Source organism: Elaeis guineensis, chromosome 6, assembly GCF_000442705.2.
Source record: "Elaeis guineensis isolate ETL-2024a chromosome 6, EG11, whole genome shotgun sequence".
In the NCBI taxonomy this organism is placed as follows: Eukaryota; Viridiplantae; Streptophyta; class Magnoliopsida; order Arecales; family Arecaceae; genus Elaeis; species Elaeis guineensis.
This window is the reverse complement of record NC_025998.2, coordinates 129,740,190-129,760,411: the sequence shown is the minus strand read 5'-3', so window position 1 is coordinate 129,760,411 and position 20,222 is coordinate 129,740,190. Positions and strand designations below refer to the sequence as shown.

Here is a 20,222-nt window from a genome sequence, read left to right as displayed (position 1 = left end):
TTAATAAATTGAATGTAATAAAAGTTTAAGAAATACCTCTGTCTGATGTCGTTATGGGCAGATTAGGTCTCTCATATATCAGATGAGTTTCATCTCTTTTTCTTTCAAAAGTATGTTGTCTTAAAATCTTAAATCTGAAACTTAAGTTTTCTCAAATAGATATATCATTCAGACGGACTTTCTTATCCTTGTTTGATCAGATTTCATGGCCTCATTTGAACAAAAGATGCTTCAACTTAATTGTAGAGATTTGATCTCCTATGGATAAGAATTAAGATATTGAAAAAAAAATTACTGAAGGCTCATTGTCAGTGCATTGTCTTTTCAGGGAAGAACTTTCATCTGCCCCCCAATCTCCACCAAAGTTTGACATTATGTTGATGATCCAGTAGTAGGCAGATTGTGATGGATTGGTTGTTGATTGTGTTGAGACAAAGTTTTTGGAGGAAATACCTTTAGTTGCTACTCTGTGGTATATAAAAGTGGAGGTGAAACTATTTCTGATACACTTTCAGGAAAAGACGGTGAAGGCATAGAGTTGTTTTGTGCTCTCTGATTCATCATTTTATCATAAAATTTTTGTGACTGAGGAAGCCGTCTTTACCTTTATAGAAAAGAATTTTTAGCTACCCCCCGATTTCCACCATGATCTCTCATTGCTACTCTGTGATATGTTAGAGCTATTGTACCGCAACAGTGAGGGCTTGAACTTGCTGAATTAGGAGGTTGAATTACTGAGGATCAACAGTCATTGATGGTTGAGCGACTTCCTAAGCTTCTCTAGAAGAGGATGAGACAGGCAAAAGATGAATCGGTGCATTTTTATTCATCATTTTTCACTAAAAATTTTTAAAATCTTCTTTTTCTAGTGTCAATCTATTGCTGCAAGGCTCTGGAGGTGAGATTGATGGTGAACCGAGCTGGAGAGCTGAGAGTTGTGCTTGTTGGATAAGATCCGATACTAATTATTATAAAAAATAATAATAATAATAATAAAATAATCAAATATGTGGATCAGCCAAAAAGCTCGCCTCCACGAGGCATGCAAAGCTTCACTATGAAAAACAGAAATTAATTACAAGAGGAGACCTCACTTGCTCAACTCTCAAATCCCTATTTCTCTCTCTCAACAAGAAACACTCACCCTTGCAAAGCTCTCAAAATCACCCAAAGAAGCCTTCCTATCGCTCACCAGGACTCCAGAACCTCTCATGGTGCTCATTGCTGCCTCTGTCTCTCGACTGCACCTTTTATCGTGCTCCATTCACCCATAGGAGCTTTTAAGGACTTGAGACCCAGTCCAGATCGGAGTTTAGATCTCCTAACATCATCCAACAACCCATTGAACCGTCAGATCACACCCGGCACACTCCAGTCATCATCCAATCACGCAATCATGCAAAGACGATCCACAAAAACACCATAGACCATGAGAAACTCCTCAGAAAATGTCATCGGTCCACTGTGGACCATGCGAAACACCCTGGGAAATGGGGCCTGGTCGACGTGGCCCCCATGGACCGCGCCAGCCCGATGGACTATGGTACGCTGCACCCCATGCATGCCTGGGCTGGCCCACATGCTGTCGGCCTGCGTCGGCCCTTGGGCCCCCTCTGGTGGCCTACGGATCGTACCAGTCTGTTACTGATTTTCTCTCACGCTTATCTACTCAATTTAGACTCCATTTAGACTATTTTTGGACTCATTAGATTTCATTTTTCATCCTAGATCTCGTTTTGGACTCATTGTGGATTGAATCTCAAGATATTTTTTTCAACAATCTCTACCTCAACTCGATATTCGGTCTCTACCTATCTTTGAGAGCCTGTGATCCATCTCGCCCCCATGCCCTGAGGCATGTCTGCTGTCTCATGGATGGGCAAATGTGAGAGTCGAGCCATGCCACTCGATTCCATCTTTATCATAAGTTGTGTCCATTCTGACCAAAGATCTGCTCGAAAAAATCTCCTGTGGCAATAAGAACTTCACTTTGTGACGTCGCTTCTCGTCCACCCAAATCTTCCATCTTGTGTCCGATCCACTTCTATTTAGAGCTCTACCTTGCACTGTGCTCTCCCTGACTCCTGAAGCTCTATCTTGTACTAGGCTCCCTACTAGGTAGTACTATCCTTCTCTAATCTTCTTCTCCTCCTGTATCACCCTATCGTCGTGCATAATCTTCAGAATTCCATCACCAGCTACCCACCTGTAGTCGTTTGAATCCAATCTGCTCAGTGAGATAAGATTCCATCTGAAATTAGATATGTATCGGACCTCACTCAATCTCTTCACTGTACCATCATGTATCCTCCAGTTGACCATCTCAGTGCCTCTGATCATATAGCTTGATCCATCCGATAGATGAATAGTGCCTTCACTACTCTTCAGAAAATCAAACAGCTCCTCTCTACAACATACGTGAAAGAAATATATGGAATCTAAAATCCACTATTGAAAAGAAATAGATACCTCATCAGATATCAATAGGACATCATCCTCTGACTCGCTACAGACCATCACCGCAGTAGCCTTCGTCTGATCTTTGAGTTATAGGTAATCTCTAATATGATGCTCCAACTCATCACACTGGTAGCACCTGATCTTGCTGGGGTTCCTCGTCTTGGACTTGGATCGTCCTCCTCATGATATTATGTCGCTCCGTCTGCAGTCATCTACTTCTCCAAAAATCGTCAAAGCTGAGCTGCCGCCATCTGAGCTAGAAATCTGATTCTCCTTGCCTGAGAATCTCGTTCTGAAGAATCGCCATGGTGATCTCATCCATTTTGATGGTGTTCTTCCCTACTGAAGAGCAGTCATCAAGGACTCATATGACAAGAGAAGCGATGCTAGCAAGACCAATACTCTGGTCTTCTCCTCAACCTTCTCACCTATACTAAGAAGATTGGTGAGAATCTTCTAGAAGTGGCTGACATGCTCTTGTAATTAGTTCAAATAATTCACAAAAGGATATTGCATAACAGTGGTTCTCAAATGCACAAAACATTATAAATTATCTTATATAGGTATCTAAAAGGAAAATAAGGTAGAAAACTTTAGGGGATTACGTACCACAAATATTCAATAATTATTCCATTTCCAATACTTTATAGAATAGTTAGTATAAATATTTTTTAATTGCAATTCTAGTTTAGGTGGAAGGTTACTTGCAGAATATGATGAAGAGCTTCTCCACTCAAATAGAAATCCACTCTAATAGCTAGTGATCACAAATAACCTACATGTCTAAAGGTAGCCTCGGGAGCCCAAGAATACACCTAAGTACCTCATCAAAACCAACATAATTCTTTTGTTCAAGTAGCTGAAAAATTGCATGCAGGATACAAAAATAGATAATTAAAAATAAAATTTTAGAAGTCGCAAAATATAGTTAGAAATATTTAACATAAATAAAGAACTAATTATTCTAGGTTTCCGCCAAGTCGACAAGTCCTGACGAACACCATCAACTTTAGACATTGAGCTTGCATGTAACAAGACTAGTGCAGAATTATCTAAATATATTACCAAAGTTAATCTTGTTGGAATCTTAGAACACAAGGATTCCAGAGGTATAGGCTATATATTCAACCAGAAAAAAGATATAGGCTATGTTGCCAAAAATTGGTGGAGATGACAGGCTATATAAACTAAAATCTAGATTTTTCTCAATTCTACCCAAAACTATAATTATCATCAAACTAATAGCAACATAATTGGGGTTTATTTCAATTGCAAAACATGTTTTAATTTTTTTAAAATGTGAAATGATAACACATCAAAATATTGGATTCTATGTGTTGATAGAGAAAATATACCCTACATTACATACACCAATATGTCCATGCATTGCGCCCATCATCTCGTTTTCTTTCTATGGGCCAATCACTAAGACGAGTTATATGTTGAATGAAGTCTATAGGAAAGAGACGAGATAGTTGGCATGGTGCATGCAATATAGGATATATTTTATTATTATAACATATCAAATTTTAAGCACTCTTAGGATATATTTGGTTGGTGGAGTTGGACTCCAGAATGAAACTATTTAGTTGGTGCATTTTACTCGGATTATAAGATGGAATGGGCAACACCCAAATCCACCAAATTCAATCCCACCTCTTGCTCTAACATTCAAATCTCATTCTAATTTCTATTCTAATCATGAAGTAAGAGGATACCATCATTTTAATTTTTATTTCGATCTATTTCAATTTCGATTCTGATTTCAGTTACTGTTGCTGCAAGGCTCTGAAGGTGAGATTGGTGTTAAACCGAGTTGGAGAGCTGAAAGTTGTGCTAACGTGAACTGCGAGCAAAACCTGCAAAAGAAATCTCAAAATCATGGGGTGTCCTCCAGTTTAGGATCCTCCGATGCTTAAGTCAACTGGGGCCTTAAGAATAAGTAGTGGAAATGGAGAAGTAGAAAGTAAGAAGTGAGAATTTATGAGTAGAGAGAAGTAGAATGAATTTTAAGTGGAGAGAACTCTAATTTTTTTTGAGAAATTTAGTAGAGTTTGTCTCTGTTCACTCAAATTTGGCTTGGACTTACTTTTCGGAGAACACCTTGTCCTCCTTTTATATAGGAAGCTTGCCTAGGCTTTAAGAAAAGGCTATTAGGCTGTTGAAAATCTATTAGACCGTTAGAAATCTATTAGGCTGTTAGGCCATTAGAGATCTGTTAGACTGTTTGATTGTTGTAACAGAATGATCAGCTGTGCAGAAATCGTGGGGCGGCAGTCCACGTGACAAATAAGCTGGAATACAACTGGAAGACAATTACAGCTGAGCTGGATGATAGCTGTCAGATAATCATAGGTAGATATGGTGGCACATTGGTAACATATTGATGTGGGATAGCTGACATCAGTAACTATTTAAACTGAGCGTCATGCCTTGAGTGTCAGTAATCAGATCGATTGGCAATCGAAGAAAGGTAAGAAAAATCGAAATATAACTGAGATGAGTATTCTGCTTACTAACAGTTTTGGACTAAGCTGACTTAGCAGATAATACTGAAGAGTCAAGTCGGCTTGAGGTCGATGTAACCTACAAGTATCATTAACTCAAATAATGATCTGCTGCCACATAGATGAGGTCGACCTTATGATGAGGTCGATCTTCTGATAAACTTAGTTGTCAGCTTTCTGATCACCTCGACCTTCTGATGACCTCAACCTTTTGATGAGGTCGGCCTCCTGATGACCTCCACAGTCGAGCCTTATATCGATATTCTTATCAATTTGAGAACTCCTGAGTATGAATCCTAAGGACATCAGCTGAGATGGTAAGATCTCACAATATTTGTCCTCCACTTCTAAGTCTGAAGAGGTCACTTCGGACGAAAGAAGTAGTCCAAGAAAAAGATTTTCAACTTATCCGAGGTAGCGAATCTATACCATTTGATTTTTCAAGTGAACTGATCAGATCCTTCCACTCGAGCTCGGAGTGGGCAGGTCGGATCTCCTATATACCTAATAGGATTTTAATCTTTGGTGCCTCATTTTGTGAGGTTCAATATTTTTTGCTAAGATCTAATTCAAAAATCAGATATCTTACTTTTGATTTTGGTTCTATTGGAACTTTGGTCCAATCGGGACTTCGGATCTTTGTGACGTCCAATTCAGAGATCGAATGTCTCATTTTTTATCTTAGTCCTTTCGAAACTTTGGTCCAATTGAAATTTTAATTTTTTGTGAGGTTCAATCTAAAGATCAGATATCTCACTCTTGATCCTAGTCCTTTTGGGACTTTAGTCCAATTGGAACTTTAGATTTTTATGAGGTCCAATCCAGAGATCGGATATCTCACTTTTGATCTTGGTCCTTTCAGAACTTTGGTCCAATTGAGACTTCAAATTTTTGTGAGGTCCAATCTGGAGATCGAATATCTTACTTTTGATCTTGATTCTTTTCGAATTTTGGGCCAGTCAGGACTTTGAATTTTTATGAGGTCTAATTCGAAGATTGGATATCATATTTGATCTTGGTCATATCGAAACTTATCTCGATCCAAAAATCGATATTTTAGTCCTCAAGGAGACTTCACCCATTGGAGATTTAAATCAATCCGAAGATCGAATTTTTGGTTCTATTAAGACTTATCTCGATCTGAAGATCGGTATTTTGGTCCTCAAGAGGACTTTGATCCATTGGGGCTTTAAATCGATCCGGAGATCGATTTTTCTTCTTGATCTTTTCAGGACTTAAACTCGATTCGGAGATCAACTTTTCTTCTTGATCCTTCAGGACTTAAGCTCGATCCAGAGATCAATTTTTTGATGATCTTAGCTTCCACATGATCTCAACCTCCTGATGAGGATAGTTTTTCAATGAGCTCGACTTTCTTATGAGCCCTTCTGATGAGCTCTACTTTTTGATGACATCGACCTCCTGATGAGGTCAGCCTTTTATTCTGCTTGATTGTTTAGGTGAATCGCTGCATTCCATCGGATAAGTTTTCAATATAGATTGCTAATGTGAATTTGTCGATGACTTCCATCTCAAATTCTGTCGAGGGTTTGCAGGTGACCACGGCTGTAGCAAGCTGGAAGACAGCTATCAGATAACCGTCTGTATTTTGGGGTCACATCGATTCTGGACCGATGTTCCATACGACAGGTCAGTAGATAGCCAAACTGATCATAATGCCTCATCAGGAGTCAATTCAGGTTAGCTCAGGTTGGTATTTAGTTGAGCTGAGTTGAACCAGATCGGTATTCAACTAATCTGATCCAAAAGTAGACTTTGATCAATATAATTCTTAGATAATTCTCTCTGATATTGCATGTGCACACGCGTGACGCGGGCGCACACACACACACATATATATATTGGTCTGCCCGACCTCACATAGCTCGATCTGAGTTTAACTATCCTATATAGAACTTAGATAATTATATTTATAATGAACTATTATGGTCAAGGGGGTTAGATGGCTCAGATAATTGGATTGACTCTGCTTCCATGTATATGTGGTATTGTCCGTTCTGCCTCATGACCATCTTTGGGCTTCAGTGGGCCTTAGGCTTCAATGAGCCTTGGTCATTTAGAGCTCCCCAATTTTATCCTTTGTGGGAAGAGAGAAAATTTTAATCCATATAAGCCATACTTCCTTCTAACTCATAATTGATGTGGGACTAAAGATATTGTCCCCTTATAATATGAACATTATTTAACCTCGATTGGATCAATCGTGAAGCTGATGTGGCTTAATACAATAAGTAAACTTTAAAATATTAAAAATAATATAACTTTAAGAATTAGATCGATTAATTGAGGACAAACCAATCTTAATAAATTGAATGTAATAAAAGTTTAAGAAATACCTCTGTCCGATGTCGTTATGGGCAGATTAGGTCTCTCATATATCAGATGAGTTTCATCTCTTTTTCTTTCAAAAGTATGTTGTCTTAAAATCTTAAATCTGAAACTTAAGTTTTCTCAAATAGATATATCATTCGGACGGACTTTCTTATCCTTGTTTGATCAGATTTCATGGCCTCATTTGAACAAAAGATGCTTCAACTTAATTGTAGAGATTTGATCTCCTATGGATAAGAATTAAGATATTGAAAAAAAAATTACTGAAGGCTCATTGTCAGTGCATTGTCTTTTTAGGGAAGAACTTTCATCTGCCCCCCAATCTCCACCAAAGTTTGACATTATGTTGATGATCCAGTAGTAGGCAGATTGTGATGGATTGGTTGTTGATTGTGTTGAGACAAAGTTTTTGGAGGAAATACCTTTAGTTGCTACTCTGTGGTATATAAAAGTGGAGGTGAAACTATTTCTGATACACTTTCAGGGAAAGACGGTGAAGGCATAGAGTTGTTTTGTGCTCTCTGATTCATCATTTTTTCATAAAATTTTTGTGAGACTGAGGAAGCCGTCTTTACCTTTATAGAAAAGAATTTTTAGCTACCCCCCGATTTCCACCATGATCTCTCATTGCTACTCTGTGATATGTTAGAGCTATTGTACCGCAACAGTGAGGGCTTGAACTTGCTGAATTAGGAGGTTGAATTACTGAGGATCAACAGTCATTGATGGTTGAGCGACTTCCTAAGCTTCTCTAGAAGAGGATGAGACAGGCAAAAGATGAATCGGTGCATTTTTATTCATCATTTTTCACTAAAAATTTTTAAAATCTTCTTTTTCTAGTGTCAATCTATTGCTGCAAGGCTCTGGAGGTGAGATTGATGGTGAACCGAGCTGGAGAGCTGAGAGTTGTGCTTGTTGGATAAGATCCGATACTAATTATTATAAAAAATAATAATAATAATCAAATATGTGGATCAACCAAAAAGCTCGCCTCCACGAGGCATGCAAAGCTTCACTATGAAAAACAAAAATTAATTACAAGAGGAGACCTCACTTGCTCAACTCTCAAATCCCTATTTCTCTCTCTCAACAAGAAACACTCACCCTTGCAAAGCTCTCAAAATCACCCAAAGAAGCCTTCCTATCGCTCACCAGGACTCCAGAACCTCTCATGGTGCTCATTGCTGCCTCTGTCTCTCGACTGCACCTTTTATCGTGCTCCATTCACCCATAGGAGCTTTTAAGGACTTGAGACCCAGTCCAGATCGGAGTTTAGATCTCCTAACATCATCCAACAACCCATTGAACCGTCAGATCACACCCGGCACACTCCAGTCATCATCCAATCACGCAATCATGCAAAGACGATCCACGAAAACACCATAGACCATGAGAAACTCCTCAGAAAATGTCATCGGTCCACTGTGGACCGTGCGAAACACCCTGGGAAATGGGGCCTGGTCGACGTGGCCCCCATGGACCGCGCCAGCCCGATGGACTATGGTACGCTGCACCCCATGCATGCCTGGGCTGGCCCGCATGCTGCCGGCCTGCGTCGGCCCTTGGGCCCCCTCTGGTGGCCTATGGATCGTACCAGTCTGTTACTGATTTTCTCTCACGCTTATCTACTCAATTTAGACTCCGTTTAGACTATTTTTGGACTCATTAGATTTCATTTTTCATCCTAGATCTCGTTTTGGACTCATTGTGGATTGAATCTCAAGATATTTTTCTCAACAATCTCTACCTCAACTCGATGTTCGATCTCTACCTATCTTTGAGAGCCTGTGATCCATCTCGCCCCCATGCCCTGAGGCATGTCTGCTGTCTCATGGATGGGCAAATGTGAGAGTCGAGCCATGCCACTCGATTCCATCTTTATCATAAGTTGTGTCCATTCTGACCAAAGATCTGCTCGAAAAAATCTTCTGTGGCAATAAGAACTTCACTCTGTGACGTCGCTTCTCGTCCACCCAAATCTTCCATCTTGTGTCCGATCCACCTCTATTTAGAGCTCTACCTTGCACTGTGCTCTCCCTGACTCCTGAAGCTCTATCTTGTACTAGGCTCCCTACTAGGTAGTACTATCCTTCTCTAATCTTCTTCTCCTCCTGTATCACCCTATCGTCGTGCATAATCTTCAGAATTCCATCACCAGCTACCCACCTGTAGTCGTTTGAATCCAATCTGCTCAGTGAGATAAGATTCCATCTGAAATTAGATATGTATCGGACCTCACTCAATCTCTTCACTGTACCGTCATGTATCCTCCAGTTGACCATCTCAGTGCCTCTGATCATATAGCTTGATCCATCCGGTAGATGAATAGTGCCTTCACTACTCTCCAGAAAATCAAACAGCTCCTCTCTACAACATACGTGAAAGAAATATATGGAATCTAAAATCCACTATTGAAAAAAAATAGATACCTCATCAGATATCAATAGGACATCATCCTCTGACTCGCTACAGACCATCACCGCAGTAGCCTTCGTCTGATCTTTGAGTTATGGGTAATCTCTAATATGATGCTCCAACTCATCACACTGGTAGCACCTGATCTTGCTGGGGTTCCTCGTCTTGGACTTGGATCGTCCTCCTCATGACCTTCTGTCGCTCCGTCTGCAGTCATCTACTTCTCCAAAAATCGTCAAAGCTGAGCTGCCGCCATCTGAGCTAGAAATCTGATTCTCCTTGCCTGAGAATCTCGTTCTGAAGAATCGCCATGGTGATCTCATCCATTTTGATGGTGTTCTTCCCTACTGAAGAGCAGTCATCAAGGACTCATATGACAAGAGAAGCGATGCTAGCAAGACCAATACTCTGGTCTTCTCCTCAACCTTCTCACCTATACTAAGAAGATTGGTGAGAATCTTCTAGAAGTGGCTGACATGCTCTTGCACACTCTGTCCCTTGTCCATCCGCTGTTGGTAGAATAACCTCCAGAGGAAGAGAGTGTTGGTGAGGGACTTTTCCATGTACAACTCCTCGAGCTTCGACCACAGCACCATCGAAGAAGTCTCATTAAGTATATGAATCACTATCTTATCCATCAGGTATAGGCAGATGATACTCACAGTCTGCATCTGTAGCCGCTCTCAAGCTTCTCTTCCATGGTGGCCGGCTTCTTCTCGTACAAGAGAGCGTCGATCAATCTTTGTTGGATAAGTACGTCCTTCATCCTCGCTTGCCACAAGAAGAAATTACTCTTTTCATCAAATCAATTGATCTCCATCTCGATTGTGCTTGTCTTCTCCATTTTTAATCTAGATCAATACCATCTTTGCCTGGATCGTCTGGTACCACTTGTCCACGGTAACCAAGCTCTGATACCACTTATTGGATAGGAACCAGTACCACTTATTGCAGAAAAAAAAAAAAAAAAATAATCAAATATGTAGATCAGCCAAAAAGCTCGCCTCCATGGGGCATGCGAAGATTCACCATGAAAAAGAGAAATTAATTACAATAGGAGACCTCACTTGCTCAACTTTCAAATCTCTATTTCTCTCTCTCAATGAGAAGCACTCACCCTTATAGAGCTCTTAAAATCACCCAAAGAAGCCTCTCTATTGCTCACCAGGACTCCAGGACCTCTCATGGTGCTCACTGCTACCTCTGTCTCTCGGCTGCACCTTCTACCGTGCTCTGTTCGCCCATAGGAGCTTTTAAGAACCTGAGACAGAGTCCAAATCGAAATTTAGATCTCCTAACAGCATCCAACAACCCACCGAACCATCAGATCATGCCCGACACACTCCAGCCATCGTCCGATCATGCAATCGCATGAAATCGATCCATAAAAACACCATAAACCACGAGAAACTCCTCACGAAATACCCTAGAAAATAGGGCCTGGTCCATGCGGCCCCCCATGGACCACGGTACGTCGTGCCCCGCGCATGCATGCTGGGCCGACCCATGTGAGCGGTGGCTGACCCACATGCTACCGGCTCGTGGGCCCCCTCTAACGGCTCATGGGCCATACTGGCCTGCTATTGGCCTTCTCTCGCGTGTATCTACTCCGTCGGGACTTCATTTGGGCTGTTCTTGGGCTTGTTGGTTTCATTTTTCATCCTGAACCTCATTTTGGACTTATTATGGATCGAATTTCGAGATAGTTTTTTCAACAGTGCTGATATGAACTGCGAGTAAAATCTGCAAAAGAAGTTTCAAAACTGTGGGGTGTCCTTCGGTTCAAGATCCTTCGATGCTTAAGTCAGTTAGGGCAATGAGAACAAATAGTGAAAATGGAGAAGTATAAAGCAAGAAGTGAGAGTTTGTGAGTAGAGAAAAATAGAATGAACTCTAAGTGGAAAGAACTCTGGTTTCCTTTCAGGAATTTAGTAGAGTTTGTCTCTGTTCACTCAGATTTGGCTTGGACTTATCTTCCAAAGAATACATTGTCCCCTTTTTATAGAGAGAGCTTGCTTAGCCCTTAAGCAAAGGCAGTTAGACCATTGGAGATATGTTAGGCCGTTAGAGATCTATTAGGCCGTTTGATTGTTGTAACAGAATGGCCAGCTATGCATAGATCATGGGGCGGCAGCCTATTTGGCGAATGAGCTGGAATACAACTGAAAGACAGTTACAGCTGAGCTGAATGGCAGCTGTCAAATAACCATACGTAGATATGATGGCATATTGGTAACAGACTGATGTGGAATAGTTGACATCAGTAACCATCTGAACTGGATGCCGTGCCTTGAGTGTTAGTAATCAGATCTGCAGGCAATCGAAGTAAAGTAAGGGAGATTGGATTATAACTGAGGTGAGTGTCTTGCTTACTAGCAATTCTGGATTAAGCTGACTTAGCAGATAATACTGAAAAATAAGATCGACTAGAGACCGATATAATCTGAGAGTATCATTAACTTAGATAATGATCTGCTACCACGTAGATGAGATCAATTTTATGATTAGATCGATCTTTTGATGAGGTTGATTTTTTAATTACCTCAGCTTTCTAATGAGATCGATTTTCTTATGAGATCGATCTATTGATGAGCTCCACAGTCTAATCCTATATCGATATTTTTATCAACCTGAGAACTTCTGAATATGAGTTTCGAGAACATCAACTGATAAGATCCCACAACAACCACGAGCTAAATGTATCCTAATTTAATATATATATATATATATATATATATATATATATATATATATATATATATATATATATATATATATATATATATATATATATATTGTTAATGATGATTGTTTAATGTGTTTACAGTTTTCTGCTCCATGTAATATTTATCGTATATGCTTCTCCCGGTCAGAACTGTACTGTACAATTTGTGGCTTTGTTCCATGTTGTCCATTATTTTTAGGGGTTCTCTCGTCTTTACGTGATTCCTGCCGATAGGTATTAGCACAGGCAGATAATATGCTTTCTGACAATGTTGTTCGAGTTTTGCTTTCATTTCTGCGCACATACGCCCATTTCTCGCGGTTTTCCCTCGCACAGAGGTGTGGGGTTAGGGTTCTCCTCTCTGCCTTCCTTTCCCCTCTCCCCGCCTCCCAGCAAGAGATCTAGGGTTAGGGTTTTGCCCCCTCTGACCCGCACCCTCGCGCCGAGATGTCCTCCACCTACTGGCGCAGCGGCTACGGGACCATCCCAACCGCCCCGGAGGCCGCCTCCACCTCCCGCGCCGCGGAGCTCTTCTCCCGGGCCACGGAGCGGGGCCGGGCCCTCATCGGCACCCGCCGGCCGTGGCGCGAGCTCGCCGATCCCACCGCCTTCGGCCGCCCCTACAGCTGCGGCGAGGCCAATGTCCGCCTCCGCCGCAACCTCGCCTACTTCCGCGTCAATTACGCCCTCATCGTCCTCTTCATCCTCTTCTGCAGCCTTCTCTGGCATCCCGTCTCCATGATCGTCTTCCTCATCGTCTTTATCGCCTGGTTCTTTCTCTATTTCTTCCGCGACGAGCCCATCGTGCTCTTCGGCCGGGCGATCGATGATCGCTTTGTTCTCTTCGCCCTCGCCGTTGTCACCATCGTCGCCCTCGTCTTCACTCATGTCGGATTAAATATCCTGGTCTCGCTGATCATCGGGGCCGTGATCGTGGGGTTGCACGCGGTGTTTAGGGTTACAGAGGACCTCTTTCTCGACGAGCAAGAAGCGGCGGACAGGGGATTGCTCTCGGTTGTCGGTAGTCCGAGTGGCTATGCCTACGGCCGAGTGTGATTCTTATTTCTGATGGCTTTTTGCGATTGTGGGTTCATTCGTGTTGCTCACCCGGGGTCTAGTCGATGGTTTTGAAGCAAATTTTCCTGTCTGTGTCTCTAAAAGTTGGATTTTTGGAGGAAACTGTCCGCACCGACCGTCGTGCCATTCTGGCATAAGAGGTTGTGTTTTACTTCTCTTTCATCTGATTCGGGATGTTTTGGCCCTAATTCCTCTTGTCTTTTTAGATATCTTTGTAAATGTTTTGGTCGAGACAAGATGGAATTGGAGTACCATGGCTCTCAGATTTTTTTTTGGTTAAAAAAACGAAGAGAAAGTTAGATTCATCTGTTTCTCATGATCAACTTTTATGCCCTTGAATGTTGAATATGTAAATTTCGTAGTTTTATTGAAATCTAGCCTTCTTTTGATACAACAATGTGTGGTTGGATATTTTGATCAATTTTTTGGAGCAAGTGTGTTTCTATATGTGTTAATTGTTCATGTTGAGGTTATTTGCAGATTGCTTAACAACTTTTTAGCCCATTCTCTTATTGTCCCTTTTGTGATCTGCCTTTTAGATATACTACTTTGCAATGGATGAGTATCTTTGAATAGGGCATCAATAGGCTTTTGGGAACTATTACACTCTTAAATGATAATGAAAAAAAGGATTTTGCTATTACCTATGCTATGTGTTATACCTAAATGACTGTATGGTGCTTGCCTTCAAAGCTGTGTTCACTTGAACATTATAAGTGGCCATGTAGCCTTTGAAGCATCTGCTTGAATGTCAAAGTGGCAGTTAATTTTATTTGACAACTGGAATCATGATCAATGCTTGGTATGAATTTATTGATATAAGAAATAATTAGAAATGCTTAATATAAACCATCTCATGTTCTGACTGTGTTTTTATTTCATTTAATCTTGTTTCCTTTCAAGAATCGAAGTTTTTGCCCTAAATAGATCCGACCAAAAGCTTTTTGTCTGGTAACATTATGTTCCATCAGTACTATTGGCGAAGAAGGGCTTTGCTCCTCCCACCAGTTGATTAACTAAATCACATGGATTTCTTCTCATCCTCTCTAAATTTCTCTCTTTCTGCTTTTTACTTGTTCATCATTGTTATTTCTTCCCTATGCATTCTTTAATCTTTTAGCACCTAATGAAACTTTCTTTTATGCCTTATCTCTCTCACACATAGACACACACTTCTTTCTCATCACCATCATCAACATATGCTACTTCTGTGAATACTGTAACTGTTCACTTCTTTCTGTTTATTCAAACAAAATTGTTAGGCTCACTTAGCATGCGCAACCCCCTAAATCCTGGCAGCTTAGCCCTAGGCAAGTTCTCGACCTCCCAAATGGCCCAAAAAACAGGCACATGGGTGGCCCACTAAATAACTAATGTGGGTTTGTTGGATTTTTGGGATCAGGTATCCAACAAGACGTACCTAATAAGCTTGTAATCAACCCGACAGCTTATATAAGAAATTTCTTGTCCTTCAACCTGCCCCAATAAGCCTAGCATGTTAAGGGAGGGAGATCAAGACATTAAAGGATGGGGTGACCTGTTGGCTGTGGGCCTGTGGCAGCAAGGGGCAACCATGAGCACCAATGGTTGCTCTGATGGACATTATTGGCAATGGTGCAGGTATGCTGTGTTTCCTTTTCTTTCCCCTATTTTACCTGTTTTGGTCTGTACATTTTTCTTTTTCTTTTTATATGCCTTTGGCTACCCATCTATGGCCTAAATTTTTTACAACCTTGGTCTTTTGTTATACTCTAGGTTGATATTTTGTTATGCCTTATCTATGTCTAGAAATTACACCAATTAGATAAGTCATTATGTTTAGAATTTACATTTTAATATTATTTTATATGTAGTGGCTTATCTAGAACTTTCCCCCTTAACTATTATTAGGGTATCTGAACACAACAAGCTTTGTAAACAATTGAGGATTCACATCATGCTAGTGGAGTTGCAGTGGAATAATTCATGCAGCATGTTTTCTTAGAGATATGGGCTTGATTTTCTAGTTCCAACACATGTCAACTTATTTGTTTAAGAAATCCACTAGATGTGCCCTCTGATACATTTCTTCATTAATTATTAGGCCACTTGAACACAAGAAGCTATGTAAACAACTGAGGTTTTAAGGATGTTGATCAATCACTTGTCTTGGCAACCATTGCTATCACATTATGCTAGTGGAATTGGAGTGGAATAATTCATGCAGCATGTTTTCTCAGAGATATAAGCTTGATTTGCCTATCCAAGCTTGCCATGAAGTTCCAAAACATGTTAACTTTTTTGTTTAAGAAATTCACTAGATGTGCACTCTAATACTTTTCTCCTTGCCACAATCTCTCCCTTTCTCATGTACTTTTTTACCTCTATGACAACGTTATACACTATAATCACAAGCAATTTCAACTGGGGCAAACCTCTAGATGAGAGCGGGGGTGTCAAACTATTTGAGCAGCTTGAGCTTGTCTCAGGATTGACTTAAAAAGCTCAAATCAATCTTGGTTTGAAGTTGAACAAATGAAGGTTGAACTAGCAAAATGGGCTCGACATTAATTTCCAGCTGATCAAGACTCGACCCGGCTTGATCAAGCACCGATTAAGGATCGAATGTATTTAAACTCAAATATATTCAGCTTGATTTAGGATTATCAAGCTTGAATTGAGCTTGATTTAAACTCAAATTGATTTCAACTCGATTTAGGATCATCAAGTTGATCAAATAAGCTCTATTCAGTTTGACTTGAAACCAAGCTCGAATTGAGCTTGAAATAATGATTAACAATTCAAGCTTGATCTCAAAGTCCAAGCTTAAGATTAATTTCGAACTTACGCTTGATCAGACTTAAGCTTAATCAAGCTTGGCTTGGTGGCACCCCAAATAAGGGAGAAACTAAAGACTATTAACCTCATTGCTTTGAAGTTGGAACAAAATATCAGAATTCAAATCTTAAGACAAGCCCCTAAACAAATTCAGGATATAGTACTTTGTGATATACTTCCCACATCAATTTAATAGTAATATTGTTAGATCAAGTTTGAGGGTGAGCTTTGGCAAAATGATAAGATTGCTTCATTGTGGCCTAGAGGTCATGGGTTTAAAACATAGAAACAATCTCTTTGCATGCAGGGTTAAGGCTGCATACACCTGACTCTCCCTAGACCTTGCAATGGTGGGAGCCTCATGCACTAGGCTGCCCTAGCAAATTTCATATTTTTGTTTGCAAATGCATCTTGGGAAGCTGATCTAGATCTCCCCTTAGAGGTTTGTAGTAACATGATACTGGAACCAATATGTGGTTTTGTTTTAAGGCAATGTCATAATCCATTCGTTAAATCAGTGTGCACCTTTGCTAGGATAGAGGCAAGTATTTTCCATTCTTTGGTGTCTGGGAAGATGAGGTTGCTATTTGACCATGAGCATCATTTGTTCGATCCAATGTAATCAATTAAATTGAGAGTCAATCTAGATTGAGCATGTTATAAGCATGCATTAGAATTGTTATGAATTAAATTACCAATATAAGTAACATGTTTGAGTGATGATGAAATACTATGTAGCGGCACATTCCTGGAGTCCTTAGATTGATTTCTTTTTTGTGCTCTTACTTTCTTTATCAATCTTCACTCATAGGAGAGATTTGAGCTGAATGGAACACATAAGATAATCTTCTACAAGTAATATGAGAATTTACTTTGCTATTCCTATTAGCATTAGCAAATTGATTGAAAAGACAAGGCAAAAGAGAGTATTACATCTTCTTAAGGCTTCAGATTGTAAGTACTGAGAAAAAAGAGGGAAGAGTAGCATGATCAAGGAGTGGGCTTTCATAATAATAATTGAAAATCAGAACAGCCGCAGGTAGCAAACAAGCAAAAAATAGTTCATTCTTGGCCCTTCTAGAATATAAGATGCGTGATCTAGGCAGATATTTATTCCAACAGCCCCTAGTAGTGAATTTCTCTGACTTCTTGGAAAAGCTCTTTGATTATTCTTTTTTTTTTAAAAAAAATCCCTAAGTTTATTTCAAGCTTTTATGTTGTTCTGGTGACTTGACAAATAAGTCACAATCTTTCTTCTGCACTTGATTAATTGTTTTGAAATATTTTTAAATTTGTCTTACTAATTGAAATAAATTTCAATATTTATCTATGTACATTCCTTCGCTTTTAATCTCCAATGTAACCTGAACCCCTGAACTCTTACCTAAAATACATAAGTTTGTCTCTGATGAAATAATGTCAAATCTCGGTTTTGTTACTATGAACAGCCATCACAGACTATGTTTGCATGACTAGCATGATGCTGTTAATATATGTGATGAATCTGAAAGTAAATATTCTGATCTTTCCACAAATTCTTGAATGACTGTCTGCAGTTGTTGGAGCATTGATTAGGCAATTCAACATTCTTTTTGTTTTCCTCAACTTGATCAATATCCAACCTCTTAGAACCATGATGTAGCATGTGAAGTTTCAAATTTGATTCAATGTACATAAAGCATGGGTGATATTACCATACGTTAGGCAGCATAGAAGCCCTTACATGCCACCTTTGACTTAAAGATGCCTTAGACCAAATTTAATTATTCATTAGCAGAAATCAAGTCTTGTTTACAATTTGTGGACAAGACTACAGTTAAGTCTTCTTGCAACCTTTCTGACGTTAAACTTCATATAACCTGATTGCAATAACCTTATAGCTATTATTGAATTTATTTGGATGCTAGCAAGTGAACTTTACAAGGAAAGTCATTCTACGCTTAACCCTTTTGCCAATCTAATGTTACCATTTTATTGGAACACATGAAGCTTATAAACGTGATGCCAAATTGAACTTAGTTAATCAACTGCACCCTTTTTGGCAAGACAAAAATGAGTTTTGAAGTTTGCTTTTATTAGATATGGTTAGTTCAACGTTCAACTTTGATAGCATGACAGCTTATTGTAAAGCTGGTAGAAAGAAAATCATGGGAAATCAAAGCATGATTGCTTATGGTAACCAGGTAATAAATCATAGGAAGAAATCACTTCATTTTACATATACTGCAGGACCATGTCTATGCGTAATCAGTAGCTTGCAAGTATTGTAGTGTACATTTTGGGCACTACTTTGTAGCTCATGGAGTCATTTTGGAACCAACGGACATGGAAAAGTATTTGACTGATGGCTTACTTTAATGAGATTTTTCCTCAAAGCTTTCCTGGACTGAAAGTTCAAAGCTTGTAAAGGAAAAGAACAGCCTGATCGGCTATTGTCATTGCTATATACAAGCCTCCTAGTTTTCACAGGTAATCCTGACCAACATTTTATGATCAGAGCATTGAGGAAGAGCACTTTGTTCTGGTTGGGTAGAATGTAAATGTGGAACTGCTATATCTTATGTTGTGCATAATCCTACGTTTGATTACCAAAGATGATTTTATCATGGATGGCCCCTGGCATTGAGAGTTCCATATCTGCCACCTGCCAAGATTTTTATTGTATTTTTTCATTATTATGAAGATACAATCCTTTCTCCTTAGTTTGAGTTCATGAACAGGTTGATGGATTGGAAGAAGCTTCAAAATGCTCGAATCTGAAATGACAGAACAGTACAAAGGCATAATTTGACTAGAAAAACTCAACTGCAACGTTGCTTTGGAGTTCTAATGTTGGAGTATGCCAGTATTGCATCACTCGACTCTCAATGTGTTTAAGGGATATGGATGGGGAAAAGCTGTTCAGGATTCGTTGAAATGATGAAAGGGATGACCTCATCTGCATATTGGTAAATGATAAGGCTAGACTTCTTACCTTCACGAAAAATTACATTGCCATCATTGTTTGGATGCAAGTTACTCGTTTTTTCTTTTTCTAAACAATCAAGAATTAAAGACTAGATATCAAAACTTCAAGCCTAATCAGCAAAATAATCTTTATAAACCTCTAATAATGCTCGTCACACCATGAATTTCCATTAGTATAACACCTGCATTATCCAAAAATTCTAGGGCACTTGATTGGATTAAATCACTTGGCTAGCTCTTGGCTAAAAATTAAAGAGCTCAACAATCTAATGGTTAGTACCTATCAATGCAGTCAGCATGCAAGGATTAAGACCCGAACATAATTGCTAACCTGTTGCTGCTGGTCAGCTAGTTGCTATTATAACAATAAAACACTCAGGACTACCAAAACATGGCTTAATGAAATTCACATCCATATAAGAACAAGCTCTGAACGCTGCCAAAATCTTGCATATATGTAATAATAATAATTCCTTAAAATTGAAAACACCTTTCGCAGCTCCTGCGCCTAATTTAATTCACTCTTCATTCTTCCTAAATTTCCCACATACTCACTGATGATATTCCAAAAGCACGCAAAGAGGCTACTAATTCTAGAAAAATAAAGTTAAAATAGATAATTCACGGAAGGCATGCTGTAATTTTAGTTGAGTGCATGTTAGACTTAAAATGGTGGATACCATCTTTTTACATGATTTCTGTATACACTGCAGTTTTTCTTGAAAAGTCTAGATATAACTTAATGCAATTCAAACAGCGAGACAACCATGATGAAGATCCAGACTGGTATTCGACCATATCTCAAGGTGGCAAATCTGCAATATTTAACAACTGTAACAATTAAAAGAAAAACTGGACTGCAGGCTCCACATTACGAAACCAGTCTGGATTTCCTGATAAAA

At 39.5% G+C, this 20,222-nt stretch overlaps 1 protein-coding gene across 2 annotated transcripts; it reads left to right on the top strand.

Moving 5' to 3' along the window:
• Window positions 1-12,675: 12,675 nt before the first annotated feature.
• On the top strand, window positions 12,676-19,342 carry LOC105046553 (PRA1 family protein F3). 2 transcript variants are annotated; one of them, XM_010925170.4, is made up of 3 exons: window positions 12,676-13,676; window positions 14,939-15,156; window positions 19,074-19,342. In XM_010925170.4, the coding sequence occupies exon 1, from the start codon at window positions 12,907-12,909 to the stop codon at window positions 13,513-13,515; it is 609 nt and encodes a 202-aa protein (XP_010923472.1). In that variant the 5' UTR covers window positions 12,676-12,906; the 3' UTR covers window positions 13,516-13,676; window positions 14,939-15,156; window positions 19,074-19,342. The 2 variants fall into 2 exon arrangements, with proteins under 2 accessions (XP_010923472.1, XP_029120821.1); XM_029264988.2 differs by lacking the exon at window positions 19,074-19,342 and adding an exon at window positions 18,583-19,006.
• Window positions 19,343-20,222: the final 880 nt, after the last annotated feature.